The 26809-nt window shown below is 50.6% G+C and overlaps 3 protein-coding genes across 3 annotated transcripts in view; 1 reads left to right on the plus strand and 2 right to left on the minus strand.

Annotated features, from left to right (window-relative positions):
* Positions 1 to 26809, minus strand: part of LOC140898353 (C-type lectin domain family 2 member D) — a 125348-nt gene that overhangs the window by 97821 nt on the left and 718 nt on the right. The window lies entirely within an intron of this gene.
* On the plus strand, positions 1116 to 9804 carry LOC140898360 (killer cell lectin-like receptor subfamily F member 1). Its single transcript, XM_073312075.2, has 6 exons — positions 1116 to 1200; positions 2838 to 2936; positions 3924 to 4022; positions 5250 to 5404; positions 5718 to 5830; positions 9570 to 9804. Exons 1-6 carry the CDS (start codon positions 1116 to 1118, stop codon positions 9691 to 9693), a joined length of 675 nt encoding a protein of 224 aa, XP_073168176.2. The 3' UTR covers positions 9694 to 9804.
* On the minus strand, positions 8690 to 26809 carry LOC140898352 (C-type lectin domain family 2 member A). Its single transcript, XM_073312058.2, has 6 exons — positions 26538 to 26809; positions 18641 to 18773; positions 15699 to 15794; positions 12897 to 13081; positions 11979 to 12088; positions 8690 to 10604 (listed from the first exon to the last, which is right to left on the minus strand). The coding sequence occupies exons 1-6, from the start codon at positions 26544 to 26546 to the stop codon at positions 10454 to 10456; spliced, it is 684 nt and encodes a 227-aa protein (XP_073168159.2). The 5' UTR covers positions 26547 to 26809; the 3' UTR covers positions 8690 to 10453.

Here is a 26809-nt window from a genome sequence, read left to right on the forward strand (position 1 = left end):
GAGTGAAAGTAGCCACCACGACTTACCGCTGCACCCTGCACTGGGCCCAGCATCCTTACCGCGGATGGGAAGTGGAGAGCCCCAGTCCCCTCCACTTTGCCGGCTCCCAGCTGCGATGACGTTCCACTTCCTGCCACCGCCGGTGAGTGCCGGGGGCGGGAAGCGGCTGTGAGCTGGGGGAGTGGAGCGGGCTGGGGCTGGGTGTCTCCTCTTCCCACCGCCGCTAGACAGTGCAGGGGGGGCTCGGCCCCTGCTCCCAGCTGGAAGCAGGTCCCTCACTAGCCCCCTGGGCTCCAGGGGGGCCCCCAAAGCTGGGGTCTGGGGCAGCTGCCCCTTTTTCTCCCCCCCCGTCGGCACTCTCCCGGTAGGGTCTGACAGTGCTGCTGACGGGGGAGCAAAACCGGAGTGCCGCACCGGCCCACTCTCACTTCTGGGTCCATCAATGGCTATTAGCCAAGACAGTCAAGGATGCAACCCATGGTCTGGCTGTCCCTAGCCTCTGACTGCCGGAAGCAGGGACAGGATGACAGGAGATGGCTCGCTCGATAAATTGCCCTGCTCTGTGCATTCCCTCTGAAGCATCTGACGTTGGCCGCTGTCAGAGACGGGATACTGGGGTAGCGGGACCATTGGGCTGAGCCAGTTCGTAGGTTCTTATCAGCTAGTTCTTATCAACGTCTCCTCCCCACAAACTGCTCTGAACCCGATTCCTCACCTGGTACAAATCGCCCATAACTCTACTGGCGTCAGTGGGGCCAAACTCAAGCTGGTGTGAATCTACAGTTGCTCAATTGGCGTCAATGGGCCCAGATTTTTTCAGCAGGGGGTCAATGAGCTGTAGCTACGCTGCCTTATTCCCAAAGAACATCTGGCCCCCCCCAGGTCGGGAATACAGCCATGTGACACCTGCACCCCCCTCCTCAGCTTCTGGCTCCACTGTCACGGCTGGGTCCATCGGACACCAGCAGCTCTGCATGTTGTGGTTTCACACCTGATTCTTGGGGAGGAGCCAGTACTTCCTCTGTAGGCTTGTGGAGACCAGCCGGAATCCACAGGCGTCTCTTCTTCTTCTCCAATCTTCTGTTCGAAACCGAACCCGACACCGGCATCAGAAGATGGAGAATGAAGACGGTTACGTCGTCATGACCCTCCAGATGAAGAGGATAAACTCAACCCAGCCATCTCCGCACGGGAGCCAAGGTACTGCTCTATAAACCAACCTACACTGTCCACTCAGGAATGGCGTCTGCTCTTTAGGTTTCAGTGACGGCACGAGCAAAGCTGGTTGAAACTTCCCCAGCAAAAACAGGTTTTTCTTGGGGGAAAAAATGGCCTTTTTTGCCCCTCTTCAAACATGGACTTTTTTGCAAAAATATTTTGATTTTTTTTTCCAAACACCTGCAGTTTAAAAAAAGTGATCAGAAATGTGAAGACAAAAAATGTTTTTTGCATGTTGGTTGTTCTGCAAAATTTTTCTTTCAGTCCTGATTTCGGTAGGTCAGCAGAGTCGGACGGAGAGCTTTGGTTCAAAACAGAAAAAATGCCATTTTTTTTTAAAAAAAAGGGGGGGGTAACATTCTCAACCACAGCTGAGTGATTTTATGACATTTTTAAAATCATCAGTTTCCTGGTCTGGTAGCTCAGTCTCTGACCGGAAGTCAACATTATTACCAGCAAAGAGCAGTGCTAGAATAGGAATCTGTCCCACACCCTTTGTAGTGAAAACTGATGCAAAGAAAGATATTTAGCTTCTCAGAAATGTCCTTATCCTCCTTAATTGCTCCCTTAAAATCATGGTTTTCCAGCAGACTAACTTATTCTTGCACAGAGGGTTCCTGCTTCTGCTCTAGTTAAAGAATCTTGTTGATTTGATGTCGTGAGCTCTTTGCTTTTCAAACTCCAGTTTGGCCCTTTTTAGTTCCCTTTCATAGACACTTGTGGAAAAACTCATCCACCTTTTCTGACAGGGCTGCAGCATTTCTTCCACAGCTCCAGGAGGGAACAAACGAGTGTTTTGCTGACAGAGAGCACTTTTGATGTGCAAAATTACTGTGGCGGCTGTTCAAAACAGTGCAACAGAGATCAGTAAAGGAGACTGGTCAGGGCATGGGGTAAGCGTCAGAGCTCTCGGCATCCAGACTGGTTGCTGTAGGTATGGGGTTCTTATACCACCTTCGAATGCATCTGGCACTGGTCCCTATCAGAGACAGGAGACTGTACAAGATGGACCCATGCTCTGGTCCAGTGTGACAACACCTACGCTCCTACCCGGGGAGACAAGGAGGGAATAAACAGTGGGCTGCTTAATTGTATTGTCTGCTGGTTCTGTTGACACTAATTGGGGGGGGGGGGAAGTTGTTAAGAACTGTCGGCCTGAAATAACAGTATATCTCTCTGACGTGCCATGCGGTACTGGGTAGGGTAAAGGCCAGGGGACCTGGGTTAGGTCCCTGCTTGTGAGGTTGGGTAAGTCTCTGTGCCTCTGTTTCCCCTTTGTCTGTCTAGTCTAATTATACTCGGTCATCCTTTGGGCAAGGACCGTCTCTCCCTGTGTGTCTGTACAGCGCCTGGCACAACAGGGCCCTGATCTCAGCTAGGCCTTCTAGGTGCTACTGTTTTACTTCTATTAATTGTGTACCCCAGCTCCTACCCCAAAGATCTTACACTGAGATGGTCGCACTAACCCTGCCAGTGAGCCCAGCAAAACTAGATGTGGAAATTGCAGGGAATGCACTAGGATTAGTACCACAATCCGGTTGGTAGGTTTGGCAGGAAATCCCTCCATGGCTACTTTTGTCCTTCACTGAAAAGGTTTCCCCACGTTTGCATTTTTACAGGTTCTCCTCCCGGTCTCGATGGTTATAAAGTTGCTGTGGGAGTTTTAGGGGCTGTGTGTGTCCTTCTGGTGTCGGCTGTGATTGCTCAGAGTGTCTGGGGTAAGTATCTGGCACAGGCGCTGGCTTCCTCCAGGCCCTGGGGGTGTTTAACCCACAGCTCTACCTGTCACACGTCCTCTGGGACCCCACCTGTCCTCCGCTGTCAGAGACAGGGTACTGGGCTGGATGGGTCATTGGTCTGACTCAATATGGCAGCTCTTATGTCTGTAACCCTGTTACCTCGGTGCCTATTGTAAGTGCAGGAAGAGGGTAAATGAGAGTGGCAACTTTCATTCGACTCTCCCACCAGCTATGGTTCATCTTCCCCAGTGGGGGCATGACTGCGGCCCGGTTTCCACCGTGTTCTCCAGACCAGCTCACCTCCATGGGTCTGACTCCATGCATCTGATGAAGTGGGTCTTAGCCCACGAAAGCTTATGCCCAAATACATTTGTTAGTCTCTAAGGTGCCACAAGACTCCTCATTTTTGCTGAAACAGACTAACACGGCTACCCCTCTGAAACGGGTCTGATTCCCTGCCCTTCACCCCAGGGGGAAAACCAGTGCAAAATATTACTAAAGACACCAGATCGTGGCTTTTTTTGTTTTTGTTTTTTTTTTTTGACAAAGGCCTTCGCTAAATATTTTTAAAATTTCCTGGAGTTTAACGAAACATCTGAAAATATTTTCCCCATTCCTTCCCCTTTTTTTCCTTCCATCAGCCCTTTTTAATGGGAAAACGGAGGAGGGGGGAAAAGGAAGGGAAACAGAAGCGAAAAACTAGATTTTTTTGGGTATCTAATTGAAATTTTTTTTTAAAAAAAAAGCACAGAAAATACAGATAATATTGACTAGATCTGCTACCAGAGCAGATGGTGGCATTCTGCACTAGCGTAAATGACACCATAAGGGGCAAGATAATGGGGAACCGGGCCCAAATTCGCTCCCCTTCTCTCTTCCCTCTGGGCTATGGAACGTGACCTAGCTCCTTAGAGCTTCCTTATGTGCTGTGTCCTAACCTCCCTCTGCACGGATGCTGTTTGGAAGGTTTCCAGGCCAGATGGGCAGAATGCGACATCCAGCAGGCTGCCTTCGTGTCTCGTCTCAAGCAGAGTCTGTGTGACCCAGCCTGGAGCGGCCCAGCAGGTAACCTCAGCTCAGATTCTTTCTCAGCTGATTTCCAGGCTGGGCTCAGAATCTGGGAAACACCTGACCTGGGGAATCTTGGGAGCCGGGTGGGAGGTGGAATGACTATGGACGTTCAACATCTGCTGGAAAAGCTCACTGCTCACATGCCAGAGTGGGACACAGCAGACCTGGGTACAATGCCTGGCTCTGCCACGGACTCCCTGTCCAAGCCTGGGCAAACTATTACATCACTCTGGGCCTCAGTTTCCCCATCCGTACAGTAGGGATAATGATCCTTCCTTTGGATGTTTTCTCTATTTAGATTGAGCTTTTGGGATGGAGGCTGTCTGTCACTAGGTCCATTAGAGTAGCACATGGAGGCCCAGACCATCCCTGCCCCAGCTGAGATCAAGGCCCCGTTGTGCCAGGCGCTGCCCAGACACACAGGGAGAGACAGTCCCAGCCTGGCAGAGTTTGCAACCTAAACAAAAGGCAGGAGGGGAACCAGAGGGGAAGTGACTTGCCCAAGGTCACCCAGCAGCTCAGTGGCAGAACTGGGAAAGACCCCAGATCTCTTGAGTAACAGTCCAGTTCCCCTAAGTAAAGGCAGTGTGGCCTTTAGGTGTTACTGAAATGCAGGTAACAAAAATACCCTTTGAGGTAGGGACTGTCTTCCTGTGCCTTGTTGGTTTAGTGCCCAGCACGGGCTACTGCAATGCAACAAACCAACACAATAACAATCCTATATTCAGCAGAGACCTGCAACATACCCAGACCCCCCGTCCTCACCTGTGTTAATGGCAGCAGTGACCTCTAGTGGTTACATGGGGGTAGCTCTCACTCTGCAGAGCACCCAGAACTGTTAATTAGAGCCCCCAAATGCTCTGATACTCAACCTCCAGGGTCACGCTTCCTTTGCTGGGTCTGTGACAAACATTTATTACATCATACAGTGTTGGAGGTCCGGGGGGGAGTTTGAGTGAAATCCTTTGAGCTCTGAGTTATGAGAAAAGAGGGGAAAATAAATCCATCGCCTGCCACTATGACAAAATTGGATGGAAATTTTTGACTAGGATCGCTCTCGGGCCAGATCCTGAGCTGGTGTAAATTGATGTGCTCCATGCTGACCGACACCAGCTGGGAGTCTGGCTCCTAGCGCCCATTGTGGGCTAGGGCTTTTGAATGGCTTGAAATAAAAATATTGGCTTTCTGTGAGTTCACGGGCATCTCTGTTTCTTCTTCCAGGGGGCACCGGGTGCGAACTCTGCCCTAAGGACTGGCGGGCACACAGGGGAAAGTGCTACTGGGATTCTAGAAGGAGTCAGATCTGGAGTGAGAGCCGGAAAGACTGTGAGTCGAGGAATTCACAGATGCTCGTGATCCGGGACCAAGAGGAGATGGTAAAGTGAAATGCACAAGGCCAGTTCTCCAGCTGGTGTGAATCAATGTGCCACAAATTTTTGACTCCTTTACCACTCAGCAACTCTCAGGGAAACAGGTCTATTCTTCAGTACCACTGAAGCTCTCCAGTGAGAGGGTATCATGCAGTGTGCTGGCCCCATTGGGTCAGAATCCATTTTCCTTGCATGTTTTGGGTCTCTGATACATCTCCTGGTGTGATGGGGCTTGTGGGGAGGAGGGGGAAGTCTCTGTATATGCAGGGGGTGTAAGACCGTGTGACAGTCACCCAGTCGCTTGCTTTACACTCCCCAGGATTTCATAAACACTATCGCAGAAGGCACAAACCACATCTGGATCGGCCTGAACATCACGTCCCACACCAGGAACTGGACCTGGGTGGACGGCTCCCCTTTAAATCAAACACTGTGAGTGTTGCCTGCAGATTCACTGTGGCTAAGATAACTTTTTCCTCCGCATTTGTAGATTTGTTAGGAAGGATCTGGGGGGTCACGGTGGACTACAAGCTAAATATGAGTCAATAGTGTAACACTCTTGCAAAAAAAAGCAAACATCCTCCTGGGATGTATTAGCGGGAGTGTTGTAACCAAGACACGAGAAGTAATTCTTCCTCTCTACTCTGCACTGATTAGCCCTCAGCTGGAGTATTGTGTCCAGTTCTGGGCGCCACATCTCAGGAAAGATGTGGACAAATTGGAGAAAGTCCAGAGAAGAGCATCGTTAAAGGTCTAGAAAGCATGACCTATGAGGGAGGATTGAAAATATTGGGTTTGTTTAGTCTGGAGAAGAGAAGACTGAGAGGGGACATGATAACTGTTTTCAAGTATATAAAAGGTTGTTACAAGGAGGAGGGAGAAAAATTGTTCTCCTTAACCTCTGAGGACAGGACAAGAAGCAATGGGCTTAAATTGCAGCAAGGGAGGTTTAGGTTAGACATTCGGAAAAACTTCCTAACTGTCAGGGTGGTTAGACACTGGAATAAATTGCCTAGGGAGGTTGTGGAAACTTTGTCACTGGAGGTTTTTAAGAGCAGGTTAGACAAACACCTGTCGGGGTGGTCTAGATAATACTTAGTTCTGCCATGAGCACAGGGGACTGGACTGGGTGACCTCTCGAGGTCCCTTCCAGTCCTATGATTTGCTCATTCTGAAGCTTTGCACATTTGGGCTCAGATTCCGCAGGGCTGTGCGTTTTTGGACGGAAATCTCTCCTAGCATCCCAGCAGGGGCTCAGGTTTCACAGACGACTTGGACATCGCTGCGATTCAAATGTTCTTATTGCAACCATCTGCTCTGCGACTAGGCTATAAATCAGGGCCTTGTTTCTCCTTTGGCTCCTACTGATTCCAGGGCCTTGGATTAGACCATCTGGGTTCTAGTCCCAGGTCTGGGAGACAGCACGGTCTGATAATAAAACAAGGAGAGGATTAAGAATCTCTGTACCCCATTGGGCCTCAGTTTCCCCATCTTCATAGATTCCAAGGCCAGAAGGGACCAATGTGATCATATAATCTGACCTGCTATATAAACGCAGGCCAGAGAACTGCCCCCAAAATAAACCCCAGAGCAGATGTTTTAGAAAAACATCCACTCAATTTAAAAATGGTCAAAGATGGAGAATCCACCATGAACCTTGAGTTACTCTACCAGTGGTTAATTACCCTCACTGTTAAAAAAAAAAAAAATGTCGGCCTTAATTTCCAGTTTCAATTTGTCTAGCTTCAACTTCCAGCCATTGGGTTGTGCCAGACCTTTCTCTGCTACATTGAAGAGCCCGTTATTAAACATTTGTTCCCCATGTAGGTATTTAGAGACTGTGATCAAGTCACCTCTTCACCATCTCTTTGTTTAGCTAAAGAGAGAGCAGTTAGCCTTTGATTTTTATTTCAAGTGAGTTTTGTAATCTGGTGTCACACCACTCTGCATTTGGACGTGGTCCCTACAGGTTCAAGCTTAATGGCGTGAAAGTCACCTCTGCCACTCCCTTCAGATTTAGAGTCTCTAGGAAGGAATAAAGACCAAGGGTAGTGACCACACAGACATTCACAAGTACAAAGTCTATCTGTTTTACAAATTGTATTAAGGGTATGAATACCCATGCACATAGAAATTCTCCACAGACATATGCACAAGTTACAAATATACTCACAACCTTAACAGCAGTGTTAAGGTCTGATGGGTCTCGCATGGCTTGCCCATCAACAGAGGGATGGTTCCTGCTGGAGTTTTCCTGTAGGGAGCTCAATTTTCCCACTCTGGGCATCCTCTTTATAATGTGATTCTGTCTACACCTACGGTCTGTGCCTGTCCATAAAAGTGTCAACCCTCTTTTTCCTTATTGGTCTGATGTCCTCTAGAAAGGTACAGTACCCCGATTCCTATAGGTCGTGTAGGTTCTCTTTATCCTCATGAGCATTAATACACAACCTATGTCCTGTGATTAAGGCACACGTTGGAAACAGGTGCACCTTTGCGGCATTCTTATGATTTAAAATTAATCTTCCCGCTAGATTTTTCACAATTCCACCACTTGGTACCTCTTTCCCTGTAATCTTAGGGCATCGGGTTATTCTTTGGTCACTTGCTTATGTCGGCATTTCTCAGCTCCATCAGCGAAGCTTAAATCTTGCAGGCCTGAGCCTGCAGGCCTTGTGTTTCAGCCCCTCGTTAGTTAGATACCGAATACAAAATTAACCCTTCCAGCTCCTAATCATTCTTAGACTTCTATAATCCTACATCTTAACTCTATTGAGCATACAATGATTATATACGACGTAACCTGCTTATTGATTATAACCATACAAGAAATGAGCAATAAACTAAATACCATTGGCTACAGAAGCTTTATAATGATTGACACAAGGGCCTCAAACTTTCATTGAATTCAATGGGAGTTAGGAGCCGAAATACCTTTGTGGATCTGGGCGTCCGTGTTGTTAAATCGGCAGTGAGCGAGAGAGGAATCGGCCACAAGAAGAGAGCAGAGATGGAATGATCCTGGCAAAGCTCCCAGTGACTTCAAGGGGGGCCAGGATCTCCCCAGAGACTTGTGGGGCCTGAATAACGGGGAGTGGTTATCAGAATGGGGGAAGACGAGACTGTTACCCGGGGTTTTTTCAACCCAAAGCTCTTAGTAACTTTTACTCTGTGCGAGGTGGTGTCAGGAAATAAATCAGGGGAGACACGGCTGTCCGACCGATAGATGGCTGGCACAAACAGGACAACACAAGGGTGCTTTCACTTAAAGCTAAACTTTACTTAGTCTCAAGCATTTACACACGTCTGCAAAAGGTTAGTAAAACACCCCCAACCCTTGATAATTACCAAAGCTGAGTGTGGCTCTCGAGTGGCACAGCGGCAGGCTTCCGGTGGCCAAATATTCCGTCCGCCGGTGGGGACTGCAAGATGTATCCAGAAGGAGAGTCCAAAAAGAGTCCAACTACCTCAAACTTTTCCCCCTTATTTATACATTAGTAATAGAATGACATGTCCCTTAAAGAAAACTTGTTCAGTAAGCAGTTTCAAGAGTCAAGCAAGAGGTTCCTTCTGATTATCGATTAACCAGGTGTGGGTTTTTCCAGAGTTTGCAGCCTTGAGGCCCCACTAGACATTCCTGGGGCACATACATGCATTTTCGAAGAGCAGGATCAGCCACTTCAACACAATTCTTATCTGGAAGGAGGGGAGGGGGGTCAAGCTGCCCTTTCTGTGGCACCCAAAACTCCCCCCTCCCCACCCCTCCCCCACTCCTGCCTTGGTCAAACTGAGAATGCTGAATGGCCAACTTACAGCCTGCGGACTTGGCTGCTTGTAGCAATAAGCCATAGCGGTTTCAGGCATTTTACTGGTTTGCCAAAGTCTCCCCGTACAAGACACCCTAACTCAGTTCATGTCCTGGGAGGTTTTGCTGTGATGGCTGACAGCCCAGGGACTGAACTGGGGACCTCCAGAGCTAAAAGCAAAAGCTGCCACAGCTTGAGCTAAGAAGCCATCCCGTGAGATTAGGAGAGGCACTCAGCCATGGGTTACGCTATCATCAGCATCTGGGCACAGCCCAGCTGGGTCGGTATCAAGGCCAGCATCCCATCACTCCGAGAGGAGGGTCTCTCTGATCCATCTATCACTACCTTTCTCCTTCGCTCCGCAGGTTCCCGGTCTCGGGCCCTGTTGCCTCCGGCAGCTGTGGGGTGGTAAAGGGGAACTCGATCAACTCGGAAACCTGCAGCGCCGAATTCAAGTGGATTTGCCAGAAAGACGCTATCGTCGTGTGAGGCAAATGAGAACGTCAGCGCCCCAGCAGAGTGCTCCTGCCCCATGGTGACGAATTTCAAAGGGCTTTATATACAGACGCCTCCGTCTTCCTCTGAGCTGATGCGGAGCAACAGCTGGCAAAATAAGGGAATTTGAATCCTTGATCTAGTCCCTTTGTTCCCTAGCCTTGCTGGGAGCAGACCACAAGGTGAGGGGGAGGAGGGGATCAATGTTAGCTCAGTAGCTATAGCTAGGCTTGGCAGCATTCAATGGGTGCAATTTTGACTGATAATATAGGTTTATTTTTAAGCATTTTTTTCTATTTAAATGTTCATAGTTGTGGGAATATGTGTGTGTGTATATACGGTGAAATCGACTTTTACCAATAAAAGCCCAACATTTGCCAGCCTAGTTAAACCTGTACAAACTCTGGGTGGAGCAGGCCTTAGCCAGCTTGTAAGCAGTTTGCGGCAGGGACCGTCTCTTCACGGTGAACGTGCAGCTCCCAGCGGGCCCTGAACTTGGCAGGGGGCTCTGAGCAATGGTTTAATTAAACTCCTAGACTTTTAGGCCAGAAGGGCCCATCATGGCCATCCAGTCTGACCTGCTCACTGCAGGCCACAGAACCTCGCCCGCCCACTCCCGCGGTAGAGCCCTGTGTCTGGAATTGCTCTCCTAGCTCCGGAGTTAAGGTTGAGCTGAGTATGGCACTTAAAGCAGCTATATTCAATGTCTGTAATATAGGAAGCAGCAGTGACCGCGGAAGAGAGGGGATTTGCTTCACTCCAGCGAAGCTTGCAGGGCCCCATTTTGTTTCCTCTTTGCCAGTTCGTCCGGCTGGCTGCAGATCGGTTGCATGTTGGTATGGCCCAATGAGCTGCTGGGCCGTTCGTTGAGATATACATATAGTCCGTCTCCTTCCACTTTGAACCTACAATGGAGGGAGAGTCACTCATCAGCTGCATCACACAGGAAGCATCCAAACACGGGACCCTCTGTGTAATTGCTGCACTCGCAGATCCGGTCTACGAGGGCAGGGCCCATCTTTGTTCTAGGTTTGTACAGCGCCTAGCGCAATGGGGGTCCTGCTCCATGAATGAGGCTCCCACAATACAATTAATCGGTAAAAACCAACCAAGTTACGGTTCTCTCATCAGAGCTGGTTATAACTGACCCGGTTAAATGGTGTTCACAGACCATGTGTCACTATATTTGCATGGACACTCCCACAGCACAGGCTGACCTGTAACGGTGCATTCTGGGAAAATCTAAGCAGCTGTGCTGGAGAGAATGGCCTTCTGGGTAAGGCATGAGGCTGGATTCAGGGAACCTCTGTTCAGGCTAGAGCACTGATCCATGCTTAACAGATTTTCCCATGGGAGACTGTCACAGAAGCCTTTTCTACACTAGGGATATTTATCAGCGCAAGAACCATTCAGACCCATAAAGGGGGTAAATTAACTGATTTTCGGGTACTTTAGCAATTTCATAAAATAAAATAAAACCTCACTTTGGGTCAAACAATGTTTCGTTTTGACAAAAATTGAAATGTTTTATGTGGCTGGCAGCTAGTTTTTTAAAGTTTTGAATTTGAAAAAAAAAATAAAATTAAAGGACATTTTGCAAGGAAAATTTGTTTGAAACCAGAACATTTTGATTTTTTTTTTTTTTAGTTTTTTTTTTTCCCTTCAATGAGCAATCTAGTGAACGTGACAGGGCCAAACATTGCTGTGTTCCTAAATGGTTTGAGCCCAAAAGTTTCACCCAGCTCGATCTGTAAAGGGCTTCAGGCCCATTCTATGTGGCCCTGCCCCTTGCATGGTCATTTTCACCACTGGAAAGTGGCTGAATCAGCATGGAAGCATTTTACAACCGGTTTTCCCTGGTGTGAAATCACTGCATGGAGTGCAGGGGGAAATGGGACTTGCCCAGTGCAGGTTTTTATCCCTCGCTAGGAGCGGGACCCAGTGAAAGGCTTATAAGTCTGCTCCTGCCTTTTAACAGCCTTCTTCAGCTTGAGCTGTGGAGACTTGTGTTTTACAGCCAGAGATCCGCAGCTCAATCCCAGCCAGGGTGTTGTTACACGGGGCCATATCTTCCCACACAAGGTGCCACAATTGATTTACAAGAGTCCAGAGAACGAGATTGCTAAATGTGTGCCCAACGGGCTGTGCTCAGAGAAGGGCTCGGACCCTCTGCACAAAATGAAGGAGACACCCCTGGAGGAAAGGATTGTCAGCTCTACCAGATGAGAGCCCTAACTTCTGACTCAACCGTGAGCGGGCTTTTAGCAGAAAGCACTCACAGGCGGTTGTTGAATTCTGTACCATCCACCCATTTCCAGGGCTGGGCCGGGTCCCTCCTCCAGAGGCCGATCCAGCATGCAGGGGAGCCTTTATGTTGCTGCAGGAAATCCTTTAAAACCAACAAAGGGAGAAATGTCCGGGATGACTCTCACAGCACACTGGGGACAGCAAACTCGTCATTCACTGAAGGAGAAAAGGAAAGTCCTCCTGGGATCTGGTTGTCAGTTACGCTCAGGCCACACTGGGCAGCATGGGGGTCCCTTAAAGCAGGTACGGACAGCCCCTTGAGACTCTCCCTGCAAGGTGGAGCTCGTGGGGCTGGGTGCAGAGCCTCTACAAGATGCTAATGGGGAATCAGGCCTCCGGGCCTTGCCTACAAAGCCCTTCCCTGGAGGCTGCTCCACTCTCCAAGACAGCTGGACAGACACAGACTGGGACCAGTGCCCTGACCTCAGCTGTAGAATTCCTTGCTGGGAGAGATCAGAACTGACCCAAATCTGGACTGTGGGCAGATCAATGTGTCAGGCACGCTTAAGGAGCTGATTCATAATAACCTTGAACATAAACTATGGGAATCTATTATTTGTGTATGGCGGTAGCCCCAACTAATATTGGGGTCCCACTGGGTGTTGCATAGATACACAGTGACAGTCCCTGCCCCAGCCGAGATCACGGCCCCGTTGTGCCGGGCGCTGCCCAGACACCCAGGGAGAGATAGTCCTACCCCGAAGAGCTCACAGTCTAAGTAGACAAAGGGAGAACTGTTATGTGATCCAGGAAATCATCTAACCCTCAGCTTTCATTGTCTGAGCTCCCAGCACCGGTTCCCCGGAGCAGGACAGGCCTCATTCCATCATTGTCTGCTCTGCCACATCTGCCTAACTGCATCCCACAAAGAAGCCGGATCTCTGCCTTACCAGGTCTTGCGGGGTGTCAATCACAGCCAGGGAGGCATTGAGTGAAGAGCAGGTGCTCTGGCCTTCGTTCCAGGTCCCGTGAGCCTTTGAGAAAAGGTAGCATTTTCCTCGGTAGCCAATCCAGTCATCTGGGCACGCGGCAGCAGGAAGGTCCAGAGGAGAGGAATGATGCTTGGAGGCTACTACTGAAAGCAAATAGCAGAGTGGTTAGGCATTCTCCGCTCCCCACTGTCTGTTTTAATTGCCCCCCCGCCCCCACACACACATACAGACATGTGTTTCTAGGAATAATCCTAGCTCTTACCCAGCACTTCATCTGTAGATCTCAAGGCTCCTTATAAAGAAATTCAGTGCCATTATTCCCATTTTACAGATGGGAAAACTGAGTCACATGGCGGGGAAGTGACTGGCCCAAGGTCACCCAGCAGACTGTCAGAGCTGAGAACAGACCCCACTTCTTCTGAGTCCAAGCCCATCTTGTAAACTGCACTTGTTGCTCTGAGTTACAGGCAGGAAAGTTGGCATTTGAAATGAAAGTGATCGATACTGCAGCTAAAACTGATCCCAAAGCAGATTCAATTACCCATGTTTATATAGGAAATCAGGGCCTGGGGTACTGCCCCAGCAGCAGGGCATCAGCACCTGTATCTCATAGAATCAACCACTCTGTGTCACTCAAGATACAAGAAAGAAGCTACGGGAACTGCGGGTCTAACCGCTGGCGTCAGGACTGGATTCTGATCTCATTGACTTGGAGGGAAAACCGGAGTCCGTGGATCCAGGTGTGGATTCTGATCTCAGTGACGCTGATGTAAATGTAGAGTGATCCCACCGAAGTCAATGATGCCTGGGACAGATTCTGATCTGTTATCCTGGTGTAAATCCAGAGTCACTCCGCGGAACCGCATGGAGTTATTCTGGATTGTAGCTCATAGCAGACTATGTCGGAAGATCACAACCACACCATTCTCCACCCCAAACAAAGAGGATTCACAGGGCCTGGTCACAGCCCAACCATTTATCACATCACCCCTGCAGGCTAATGCCTCTGAGGTTAAGCATGGATTCGTCTACCAGCCCCTCTTGACTGCACTCTCTGGCCGAGAAGAGGTGCAAGAAGCCTGGACAGGTAAAGCAGCAGGAATTTCACTGCCTTGTGACTTGTGCATGAGATGGATGGGAGCTAGTCCCATGTTCCCCTTATACTCTGATGTGGAATGGCCAGATCACAGGTGTCTGAGCCTGGGCAGTTATACTGAGCAAAGCTGTGTAATGTACCAACTAGCTGAGAACTGTGAAAACTCGACTCACCTCGATGTTTCCTTCATCTGCTAGGAAAGCAGTAAAAGGAGAACAAAATGAACCCAAATTTAACCCTTTCAGTCCAGCAAAGCAGCCATGGTGTAATCCCCAACAGCAGCAGGGAGGGAGCTAAAGGGCCGGGGAAGTGATTTTCTGGTCAGAGTTGGGGCTATGAGAGCGTCAGAATGACCTGAGATGGGCTGATATTTCCAGTCAAGCTGGAAATAAAATGCAACTTTTTAACAGTCAGGGAGAGTGACCATCAGAGTAACTCCCTATGGGACGGGGGCAGATTCTCCATCATTTGCCTGGAGATTGGACTGGTCTCTCTTAAAGGTTTGGTTTCAGATCCTCAGCTGATGCAAGCTAGCAATGTAAACAGAGCTATGTTGATTTACACCAGCCTTCTCTAGTTAAACTGGTCAGCAATTCCCCCCTGTGGAAATTCATTGATATTTTTGGTGAAAATTGGAATAGTGAGAAACTCAGCAAAAAGACAAATATGCCACCACAGTGCCTCATGGGAGTTGTAGTCCAGGTGCCTCATGCTCCCATTCTCCTCTATAGGCCAGGCTCCCTGGTTGGACTATATTTCCCATGATCTCATCATGGTTTTTTTCCCCTTTTGGAGAAGGGTGGAAGTGCATCATGGGAGTCCCTGGCAATGATCTATCATGGGAGATGTAATCTGGGCCACAGAAGAGAATGGGATCATGAGAGTCATAGCTCAGTTGTCTCATGCCCAGGGTTTAAATTCTCATACTGTATTTCCTGAGGCTCTGGGCTTCTGGCCCACAGAGGGCACCGGGGCTCGAGCCTTTGAAAATATTTATCAGAGCTCCACTCTGGACAGCTCAGGCTGAATTTAAGCCCTGCTCATGCCTTTATTTATGACCCGTTTCTTTAACTTTTCAGCCTGGAGGTTGTGTTGTTATAGGTTTTTGCATTGCTTAATGGAGCATGTTCTATAGACAAAGGGCCAGCCCCTCAGTCAAGCAGCCGAGCGCCACTGAATAATAATAATATCTCGCTCTTCTAAACACTTTTCATTCACACAGCTCAAAGCACTTTGCAAAGGGAGATCAGGATCCCCATTTTACAAATGGGAAAACTGAGGTACACAGGCATGAAGTGACTTGCTCAAGGTCACCAGCTGGCTAGTGGCAGAGACAAGAATAAAACCCAAGTCTTCTGTGTCCCAGTCCAGTGCCCTATTTACTAGGCCACACTGCCTCCCAGTGTCAAGGAAGCTACCCCGATTAATGCCAACTGAGAACCTTGGCATGTGCAGGTGACATGCATTCTGCTATGGGAGTGACTGGGGGAGTTTAATGTAGGGAGAGCCCTGCAGAAAAGCAGGGTGATAGCCACTCCAAGGTGTTGGGAGCCCCAGAAATAATCAGAGAGAAGCTGAGCCAGTGCTTGTAATCAGACCGGAGATCATGAGTGAGACAGAGCTGCAGGGGAACCGGAGCAAAGAGCCAGGGGTGGAGAACTCACCTGCCAAAGCTACAACTAGGGAAATGATGATGCTCAGAACTGCCATGAATCCGATGGCGAATCGAAACCAGTTCTTGGCCCCGGCCAGAGGCTGAGCTGAAAAATTAAAGCAGCTGTTTACATTCCCTGTGCCATTCGGGAAGAGACGATGAGGGATCAAACTTTGGATCATCACAGATATTAAGAGCTTGGCTACAGAACAGAGGCAGTGGCTAGCGAGGATGACGGGGTCAGAATGGTAGGCCAGGAAGGTGACCGGAGCGGTAGAATTTGGAAAGGATGGCTTATGCTGTTTGCTGATTTCAGGCCAAAGTTTTCAAACTTGGATGCTTAAGCCAGACTCCAGTATCCACAGTCAGGCATCTAAACAAGAAGCTGATTTCCAGCAGTCTGGGCTCCCACTGAGGCCAAGGAGGGTATCAGCACCTTTGAACATAGAAATAGCCATCCTGGATCAGACGCAGGGTCCGGCTAGCCCAGTCACTTCAGTCAGGATCCACAAAGTGACGTAGCTGCCTTAATCTGGGATTAGGCACCTAAATCCAAGGTTCAGGTACTGCTGTGATGCACAAAACCCCTGCTCTGCTGCGTCTAACCCTGCAGATGCCTAAACTAATTCAGCACCTAGGGTAAGTGTCTGTGTTTCTGCCTATGGGAATGGGCACTGTCAGTCTAGGCACCCAGACACCTAACTCATGCCTAAACTCCAGAGTGATTCAAAACCAGAGGAACGACCAGCGCCCCTCCGCCTAACTTGTCTGATCCATTACGTGTGCTCAGAGGCCACCTAGCGGAAGAAGACCTCTCTTTAGCCGAGTGGTTAAGATACTCACCTAGCATATAGGGGACCCCGGTACACGTTCCCCCACAAAGGGATTTGAACAGGGCTCAGCTACCTCTCCAGTGGGTTCCCAACCCATTGAGCGATGGGATATTCTGATGCACATCTCGCTTGGTGACATTGTGCATTTTTAAATAATTGAACCCTTAAATGGGTCAGAGACCATGTGAGAGGGACTCCTTAGCCCTGTGGTTAGGCCCTCACCTGATAGGCAGCAGATCCCTGTTCAAATCAGCCAGAGGAGGATTTGAAGGGGAGTCTCCCACATTCCAGGTGAGTATCAAAAACAACTTGGGCACCCCAGCCACCTGGCGCCAGGAGAGGGGCCCCCAGCTGTGGATCGCTAGCAGAGAGAGGCACCTCCTGACAACCTGGCCTAGATGTTGAACTCCGTGAGGGGGCAGGACTGGGGACACGCCCCTGCTCAGCATCTTCTATGGGCTAGCTTAGGTGTCTCCCTGTCTAATGGGCTGCCTTTTGTGGGTCCCATTCTGAGGTGCCCCTCTCCCCCCATGCATTGTACAGGAAGCCGAGGCTCCTAACCCAGGCTTGGCGGATCCCAGTGATTTTTCTAGGCACCTAAAAGTGGGGCGATACGACGCTCCGCTTTGCAACGCTTAAGTCCCTAGGTGGATCTGGCCCCTTGTCTCCCTTGGCCTCAGTTCCCCACGTGTAACTTCCTTAACCTCACAGCGGGGTTGTGAGGATCAATACAGTGACAATTGTAAGGAGCCATGACACTACATTAGCAGGAGGCCACATACAATACGTAAGCTGCCTAGATAGATCACTCAGCGAGAAAGCATCTGTGAGATACTTGAACGCTATGGCAATGGAACCGTGTAAAAGGAACTAGAAAATTAGATAGACCACGCTGAAAAGAGACGCAAGGCTGAAGACACAGAGGAAAACTGGCACATATATAGGACTGACAAGCTTCACGGGTAGTTTGGCTCAGTGGGTAGATGACAGACCTACCAGATTTCTGGTTTTCATCCTGGCTGACCCTGTGGCTACTGAAATTGTGAGAATTTCCTATTTGCAAGTTTTTGAGGGCTTGTCTTTTTTTCTGTGACACGAGTCATGCATATTTCATTGTCTCTTGGCCTTTTGACAAGAACCGGGGAAGGGAAATGCGTGAAGGGAAGAGGCAGTTTTTCTTAGAAAGGGAGAGCATGACACTTTGACTCCAGGGGAGCGACGCCCGATTCACACCAGTTGGGAATCTGACTGCATTGACCCCCAAGGAGCTTTAAGTTACGCTGGAAGTAGCAGTCCCTATGGCCACTTCACTGGAATAGGGTCTCCGGAGTATACTGTGCTCCAGCCCCACCCCTTCCTGCCTCTGGCAGCCTCCCCTCCCTTGTTGGGCAGACGACTAGGAGCAGCTCCACAAGCTAAACTCCCAGCTGCCCACTTTGGGTAGGTTTGCACCATCTAGCAGCTAGAAGGGGGGGGTCCAGGATCTGGCCCAATAAGCGCAGGTTTTGCTCCACCCTCACTTTTGTGCAGCTTTTAAAATGAAGTTGATGCGGCAGGATGGAAGGGGCTGAAATGACTCCCCCTGACCTGTGTCTGTAGCAGGGGTTGAGCACCGTGACCTACAACACTGAGAACATTGGCCTCTACCACTTGAGCTAAAGAAGTAACTCCAATGGATGGCAGCAGTAGTAGGTTATTATCCTCTAGTAGACCAGCTTCTGGGGTGGGGGATGTGACACCCACTCCCAACAGCAGGGTTTTAACCCAGGACCTTTAGCTCTTAAAGCGGCTGTTTCGACTACTTGATTTAAAGAATTAAACCCACAAGACAGCAGCAACTGTAGGCTGTTATCCTCCAGTGATGTAAAAGACTGTAACACTCACTCTACCAGCATGGATCACTAGCAGGGTTTAAACCAGGGACCCTACTACACTAGAAAGCCTGGAATGCTCTTAATTGAACTAATGGAAAAAACGTAGCTTACAGAAGTTGTAAGTTGTTATCCTCTAGTGCTATTAAGGAGAACGAGAACCAGTGGGTTACAGTGTCACCAGACTATGCTGAGATGGCTCCCTAGGAAACTGGTTAAGAACAAGAGCAAACAGAAGACAAATATACCTCGAGGCTGCTCTGTCAGCACCTGATTGGAAACATTGTGTAGCATATCTCCCACCTGCTCTTCATTGTGCCTGGGCTTCCTGAAGCTGTTCCCCATTCTGTCCATGTCAGAGCACACTTGAGTGAAAGAAAACTAGAGCATAAAGAAGTTTTCCATTAATTAAATGAAGAGTGCAGAATAAGAGCCAGACAGTCACCAAAATCAGAGCATAACCCACAAATACACTGGGGACTCTTCTTGTAGCTATTTCATGATGGCTCTGTTATTGTAACCACCACATAATAGGAAATAAACCCCACCCCTTCTTTGGATGTGGCAGTCAGACTTGAATTTGGGGGCCCTGATCCCTGACCACATGCTACTGAACTATAAATTAATAGTGATCTGGCTCCTGGAGAAAGACCCTAGGAGGCAGGAGTGTATTTCAGAGCTCACTACGCCCACTTAAACACACCATGGATGGCTGTGTAATTGTGTCACTCAGTCAAATTCGGCTGAGCTTCCTACTGCTGGAGCAGCCCGGGCAGCAGATACCTATGTCTATAAACTTCCAAGCTCCTGTGAGGCGAACCATGGATAATTGTGGTGCATGTTACATCACAGCTGTAAACTATCTCTCCCAGCTCAGTCACTGCCAACAGCTTCTCTGTGACTCAGCTACGCTTTTCAACACTCAGCGCTTGGCTACATGGGGAAATTGACCAGAATTACCATTTCAGAATACGCTATTTCAGACCAGCTCCGCTGGCAGACGGTACTGTGGAATAAAAAAAGGATTTTATTCCAGAAGAATTACTCTACTTGGGATTTTGCACTAATTATTCCAGAATAAGGTGACTTTTGTTCCAGAAGAGAGTGTCCACATGCTGTCCAGAATAGCTACTGCTGTCAATTTCCCTGTGTAGAGGAGCCCTTATAAAACTCACATGGACTTCAGTGGGGCTGGATCAATTCAACCCTATAATCTGTTTGACAGTGCGCAGCACAAAGGGCACCCTGCACCCCCATTTGGGCCTTTGGGTGCTACAGCCATAGAAATAAATAATAATAATAATTAATAATATTTAATAATAAAAATGAACACATCTCTAACAAGATAACACCCATTTCTTATCTAGTGCTTTTCATTAATAGATCCCAAGTGCTTAACAAGTACTGACCCTCCCAACATCCCTGTGAGATAGGGAAATGCTGTTACCCGTCTTGTACAGATGGGGAAACTGAGCCACAGAGAGGCTAAGTGACTTGCCCAAGGTCACTCAAGAAGTCTGTGGTGGAGCAGGGGATTGAAGCTGGGTGTCCCAAGGCCTAGCTAGTGCCCTAACCATGAGGTGATCCTTCCTCTAAATAAGAAAAAGATGCCAAGGAACTGAGGTGCTGGAGCTCTGCAGGCAATTCCTTCACTCAGGAATCACTTCGCTGCATTCTAATTCTTGAATCCAAAGTGTCAGTGTAAAGGGCTCTTGGCTAAGAGGGAAAGACAAGTGCCAGAATCCTGCTACTGGGGTCTTCACTCAGGATGAAATTTAAGCTGGGCAAGGGCTAGGCAACACTTAAATCCCACTTCAAGGCCTTATGTGGGATTTGAGGGATGTCTGGTTATTACACATTGCGAATGACTCACCCTCCAGCGATCTGCAACTCTTTGGACTTCCAACCATGCCCTCCGTGGCTTAAAATGTTATGAGGCATTAGTGCTATGTGACTTCCAAATGACCTGACCTCAAAGTATATTCCTGCCTCACCTTCACTGACGAAATTGCCCTCAATCTCCTGGCCACATGCACGTTAAACCCCTTCCCTTATGTTCCAACTATCGGGGGTGCGGCCCTGCTGACACCTCCACCATCAGGGACATGGTGTAGGGGAGCCCTGCCAGACAGCAAACTGATTGGAGAAAATTCACCCTGCAGACATTGCCGCCCACCCCACTCCCGAAAGAGACTGAGCTGCTGATTCTGTGCATCTGACTCATTCAGTTAGGAACCATTTAGTTGCATTTTAATTATTGAATCAAAAATGTATGTGGGTGTAACAACTTCTGGGCAAAGGGGGAAAGAAAGAGAAGCCCCAGGACTCCTGCTAGAGAGGGCAGCACTGTACAGAGCATGAAGAGAGATTCACTCAGGGGCTCTCTGTCCAGGGGTGGCTCTCACCCTAAAGGAGAAGTCATTGCAAGGAGATGGATTGAGAAGGCAGTTCATAAGCAGGCTCAGAGGATGTGAAAGTAAGGCAATAGATTGACAGTTCAATGGATTCCAACACCCGAGTGAGATTGCTGATGATCTGGCCAGAACTGGACAACTAGAAACTCGGGTGAGAATGACAGCGGGTGAGGATACGGGAAAACAGGAAGATGTTAACTGATGAAAAGATGAGCACTCCTCTGATTGAGATCAAAGCATCTCAGAGAATAAAAACGCCAGTCGTGAGATTGCGGACGGGGGTATGCGGTGGGAATGACAATCCCTAGAGATGAGACCGAGATTATTTGCCCTCTGCATGATGTGGCAGGAACAAGTTAACTTAACACCTGCCCACACTTGTCAATGTAATAGTATAAGGAAAGGGAAGCTTTTTGGATCGCACACCTTAGATCAAGCCCTGACAAAGGACCCCATACGAGTTGCCACATTCGTTCTCAAACTTCCTGGCCTGATACAATTACTGCAGGACAGGAAAAGAGGCAGACAGAAAGAGGGGCGCACCTTGCCTGCTTCCTAAACCAACTCCTCTCATCTCCCAGCCATAAGAAGGCACGCACCGCACAGAGACCCACCCACCCACATGCTGGATCGATGTGTTGTGGTGGGGAGGGGATCTAGTCTGTAGGGTACTTACAAGGGGCTTGGCCTCTAGGACGTGAAATACTGACTGCCACCTGGAATGCGTGTGAGTAGCAGAGGTGAGACGGTGCAGGGAGAGAATGCCTCTCCACAGCAAAAAACTTTATAATCCGTGCAGCTGGATTTGAATGATTCCCCCTTCCCCCATTTCAAACACTGCACCTCGCACCTGATTTAGAAATAGATCTTCAACTACCAACAAAATCTCCCTCTCCCTGCACGCAGCAGCCAGTCTCACCCCTCCCAGCTTTAACAGGGACGCCAGGGCCCAGCTGGGTACATCAGCGCCCACAGCCCTGAGCAAGTGCCCTGCAGAGAATCAGGCATCCTGCCAGAAGCAGTGGTCTGGGCTTCTTTATCGTGCTCAATCTGTCACTTCATAAATGGGAGATTTCCTCTCACAGCAACCCCTTGGGAGCCTAATGAGTTTCCACATTGGGAACAGGCTTCCGTTTAGCCATTTCCTCAGGATCTACTTATCTTAATTATAATACTTTCTAAGTCACGCAATGTATGAGAGCTGTACAGTGGAAGTGGGCTGCAAGCCAGGTTCCTTGACGTACCTCTGATGGCAGCTCAGTCGGACACGCAGCAACAACCGGAGAATCGCTCCCTTTTTCTCTATTGCAATAAAACGTGCATCTTACTTTGGTGGAGACGCCCGGGGCTGTGTCGGGCTTTTGGAAAGCAGAGGGCACTCAGCAGCACCCGAGCAGCGGAGCGCCGGACAGCGAGATGAGAAGGAGAAGGAGAATTAAAGAAGAAGCTGGGTATATACACTGAAGTCTGGGCTGCCTGCCAAGCCCGTTTATTACAAGACCCAAGTTTCTGGTAAGATGACTAGAGCCCTGCAAGTCTTCAGATAGCCACATGATGGCCGGGGATTCCCACTTGGCAGCCACGGATGTGGAGGTAGATATCGGCTGCCCATGTTTGTAGAGGGCAGCTCAGATTGGGTTCTAAAGAGGACTCAACTCTCACCATGTTTACTTCATTGGGCTGCAAACACAGCACCAGGGCACAGCGGGGTATTCCCATCACCCTTTCATTGAGCGAGACTTGAGTGACATGCAACCCCCACACTGATCACTTTCCCTGTGCACCTAAAAGCCTCCCCCCGGCTCCTTGCTATGATGGGGCGCCTGCAGATGTCCCCCAGCACGGTGGACATGGGGGAGAATGAGCCCTGCACAGAGAGCAGAGTGACTGGGCAAAGTCACTTTGCAGACATTGCTGTGGGGAAGTGTCTCTTTAAAGGGCCTGGCACGAGCTGAGTGGAAGCAGTTCTCAGACTGTGCAGAGCTGATCCCTAGAAGGTCATGGTCACTGAATAAAGCCAAAACAACGAGGAGTCCTTGTGGCAACCTGATGAAGTGGGTTTTAGCCCACGAAAGCTCATGCTCAAATAAATGTGTCAGTCTCTAAGGTGCGACGAGGCCTCCTCGCTGTTTTTGCTGATACAGACTAAGACGGCTGCCCCTCCAAAACCTGCACAGAGCCAGTGTCCCGCAAGCGCTGGCTGAGTGTTTACTGAACACCACGGCTGCCCTCCCAATTGATGCAGGGGGAGAAGGGAGTGTAACCCTCAGCAGGAAGGACACCTGGAAGTCATTGGGGGGAGAGAGGGGAGGAGAAGTGGGGTAAATACATCCTGCATGTTCTTCGGTACAGACACCCAGTGTAACCCGCTGCTCAGCCCCTCCAGCTGAGCCCAGCCGCAGAGTACTGAAGAGTATGACAGGTAGTGACCCATAAGCCTGACTCTAGCTCAAGGAGCGGTGGGTCATACCTTTTAGCCCTGGAAGTACCCAGTTCAGTCCCCGGCGTGTCAGCCAATCTGGGGCAGTCACACCTGTTTGCAGCGCTGGGGAATGCCGTCCCTCAGAGCCAGGGCAGGCAAAGGGGCCAGTAACCCACCTCCTGCGTCAGTCTACACATGTGCATGGCTCGTTCCTGCTGGGGACGGACGGTTTGGGGGTCAACGCACAGGACTGGCCTGTGGGAAACCCGGATTCAACCCCCAGCTCTGCCACAGATTCCCTGGGCGACCGTGGGCCAGTCACTGCCTCTCTTTGGGCCTCAACTATCCGTCTCAGAGTAACAGCCGTGTTAGTCTATCTATCTATCTAACTATCCGTCCGTAAGGGATAATAATCCTTCCTGTTCGTTAGCTCTTCGGGGCAGGGACTGTCGCTCGCTGTGCGTCTGTGCAACGCCCGGCACGACGGGGGCCTCTGGGTGCTAAAGGAACACACACGAACACCGAGCCTGGTTTCCGCACAAACAACCCGAATGATTGGGGAGGGAGGGATAGCTCAGTGGTTTGAGCATTGGCCTGCTAAACCCAGGGTTGCGAGTTCAATCCTTGAGGGGGCCATTTAGGGATCAGGGCAAAAATTGGGGATTGGTCCTGCTTTGAGCAGGGGGTTGGACTAGATGACCTCCTGAGGTCCCTTCCAACCCTGATATTCTATGATGTCGAGGAAGCGAGGGCCTGTACTTCACAACATGTGACCGACCGTGGTGCGTGTGCTGAATGAACCCAGCCCTGCCAGTCCTCACGGTTTGCTGCACAGCTGTAAGCTCCAAGCTGGCAGCCAGCCCAGGAGAATCGGGCGACTCCGACGTCAGAAACGTTCCAATCAAATCGGTCTGACTCACATCTGGTATTTCTGCTGAGCGATGGGCAGTGGCCCTGTGGAAGCTCAGTCTCGCTGCTTTACAGCCACGGATCCCAATGCTGCAGCCCGTGGGAACCTGGGAACCCAGCCCGTGCAGTGATGGTCCTCCCAGCCCCCCATAACTAAGCAGACACCAGACGGTAACAATCATTTTATTCTGGTTCGGCTTTCGCACCCCCCCATGGGCTACCTCTGGGTCCAGTGTTGGTTCGGGTGCACTGCACGGACTCCCCCTGGGCCCAGCACAGGGACGGAGGGGTTGGAGGAGGGTGGGCACTGGACCCCACCCCGATGCAATACCTCTCTGGACTTCCCTTCACTTCCCTCTGTGGAAGCAAAATCTTAATGCCCCCCCCACCCCTGCCATTGTGCAGAAGACCTGGGTCTTACCAGGTGCAGAGGGAGACCTGGGGGGCAGCAGGGAATTCCAGGGGCTGCTGCATTCAGAGAGAACTGCCCACCGATGCATGCGGCCCGGTAGAGCCCGCACTGAGGGCTCCTTGTCCAGGACATGCTGGGACAGCTGCCCTGGAGGGAACAGGTTCAGCTTCCTCCCAATGCTGGGTGCTGGGTTGGACCTCGCCAACGAAACGCAATTTGGAGTAGCTGAGGAGGGAGCGAAGGCCCCCTGCAGTGACTGCCCCCCTCCCTAGGCTGACTCAGTGCATCCCTCCTGCTCCCATCCCACCCAGCATCAGTGTGCAGCTGGGGAGAGAGCTCCTTCCCCTTCCCCGGCCCCCCTCCCTGCTGCCCTGCACACCCCGGATTGGGAGGCAGCGCCAATCAAACGCACCAAATTAACTCTGACCCTGGGGAGCGAAGGAGCAGATGGGGGGGAGATGGGGGAGCAGCCTGGGAAATGCAGAAAGAAAGCAAAGAGCGAGCGAGGAGCCGTCCCCGGAGCAAGGGCAGAGAGGGAGGAGAGCCAGGCGCTGGCAACGGGGGACTCGTGTCAACTCTCCACCTGCTGCTGGCAGGAGCCGAGACCATGTACCCGACCCACGGCACGCCGCACCAGAGCAGAGCACGGACAGGCTGGACTGACCCAAGCAGGGCCGGCGTGGGGCAGAGGCTCTGTGTGAGTCTAGCCAGGCAGGGCGAGGGAAGAGCAGTGCTGCTCTATGCTATGCCAGGGGGGAGGGAGCGTGTGAGCCCCCGGCTAGAGATCCTGACCTGGGTCTGCTCCTGGCTTGCCTGGCTTAGAGAAAAGCCTTGTGTGATTGTTGAGTGTGAGCCCCCTGCCCAGGAGGGCGGGCGGCTGGTAGGGCCGAGGGGCAGGGCTGGAAGCCGGGACCCCTTCCCTGACGCTGGCTACCCCTGCCTGACATCGATTAGGGCTGAGTCTTAACAAAGAACCCCTCCCGCTGGGTATGGAGCAATCCGACTTCCCTCTCCCCTGGTGCCGGCTGCTCTGCTCAACCGTCAGCCAAGTCAGACGGCATGTGTCTGTCCCCACTCTGCCTCCAGGCTCACACCCCAGAGGCCGCCTCTGACTGCACCCAGATGCCGGGAGCGCCGCCCTCAGGAAGCCAGCTCCGAAGTTGGTCAAGGGGCTCTGGTACAAGAAGGCTCCCCTCTGAGCTCTGTTTAACGGCTGTGCAATCATTCACTCGGCAGAACGCCTGGAAAGGCCCGCAGAAAGAGCTGGGGGTTTGCTCTCCACGGTCCCTGAAGGGCTAGTTTGAGACCGTGACTTCCTAGAGAACTCTGCATGGGTGCAACAGGCCAGGTTGCAGGAATCGAGGGCCTTAAGTGCACTATGATGCAAGGTCCCTTGTGAATCCTCACTGTCTCCCCGCCCCAGAGTTTCACCCACCATTTGGAGGAGCACTAGCAGGGGGGCCCTCCCACAGAGGCAGAGCAGGGGGACCCTCCCGTAGCTACCCCAGAGGCTTGAGAGGGGTGGCTGAGCCTTCTGTATTCTTCCCCTCCCATCACACACACAACCGCTGCTGGGGTGGGCTTGGTGAGGGCCCCCAAGCAGTGGGTTCTGGAGTTGACACCCCTTTGAAGCCCATGGGGCAGCACAGAATTCCCCAGCTGCCTAAGGTGACTACATCCTGCTACAACCATGTCCCACACTTTATGCAAACCACGAGTGCGGAGTTAACCTGGGGTAAGGGAAAAGTTCAGCCTTTGTTAATTAAGTTTGGAATCACTTTGGTACCTTTGAAGTATTTTAAGCTCTGGGGTGGGGTCCCAGTGAAGATTCCACTGCCCCTCGCTTGCACCATAGCGCATTGCAAAATCCCTTCCTTCCTTCCCTCCCGCTCTAGCTTCGCAGATTCGGGCTTGTCGCCACAGTCGGATCAATTGCCCGCTAGTGCCTTGCCGAGAGAGTGGGGCACTTCACGGCAGGATGCACTTACTTCATGCATCCGGGAAGCCGGGACTCTTGTCGCCAGGTGAACCTCCCGGACGTGGGGCGACGCTGCAGTGCAGGAGGTAACAAGGGTGGTGTTGTGATTTGCTTCCTTCAGTCAGCCGTGGTGATCTCACGCTCCTCGTACTGCCCCAGGCGTCGGGAGGGAAACACGCTGCCCTGGTGGGATATTTCCCAGCATCTTGGTCCAGGAGGCTGCTAACAGAGGCTGCCTCTTGTGTGCGAGCCTTTAGCCAGAGCCGGGGCAGAGGCCTCCTG

Source organism: Lepidochelys kempii, chromosome 14, assembly GCF_965140285.1.
Source record: "Lepidochelys kempii isolate rLepKem1 chromosome 14, rLepKem1.hap1, whole genome shotgun sequence".
Taxonomy (NCBI): Eukaryota; Metazoa; Chordata; order Testudines; family Cheloniidae; genus Lepidochelys; species Lepidochelys kempii.

Excerpts from the sequence above, each read along its gene's own strand:
- LOC140898360 (XM_073312075.2), top strand. The coding sequence starts at position 1,116 with ATGGAGAATGAAGACGGTTACGTCGTCATGACCCTCCAGATGAAGAGG. Across the intron at positions 2,937-3,923 it reads GATTGCTCAGAGTGTCTGGG|GTTTCCAGGCCAGATGGGCA; the intron begins GTAAGTATCTGG and ends GCTGTTTGGAAG. Across the intron at positions 4,023-5,249 it reads AGCCTGGAGCGGCCCAGCAG|GGGGCACCGGGTGCGAACTC; the intron begins GTAACCTCAGCT and ends TTCTTCTTCCAG.
- LOC140898352 (XM_073312058.2), bottom strand. Across the intron at positions 15,795-18,640 it reads GCTGACAGAGCAGCCTCGAG|CTCAGCCTCTGGCCGGGGCC; the intron begins GTATATTTGTCT and ends TTAATTTTTCAG. Across the intron at positions 13,082-15,698 it reads CCTAGTTGTAGCTTTGGCAG|TAGTAGCCTCCAAGCATCAT; the intron begins GTGAGTTCTCCA and ends ATTTGCTTTCAG.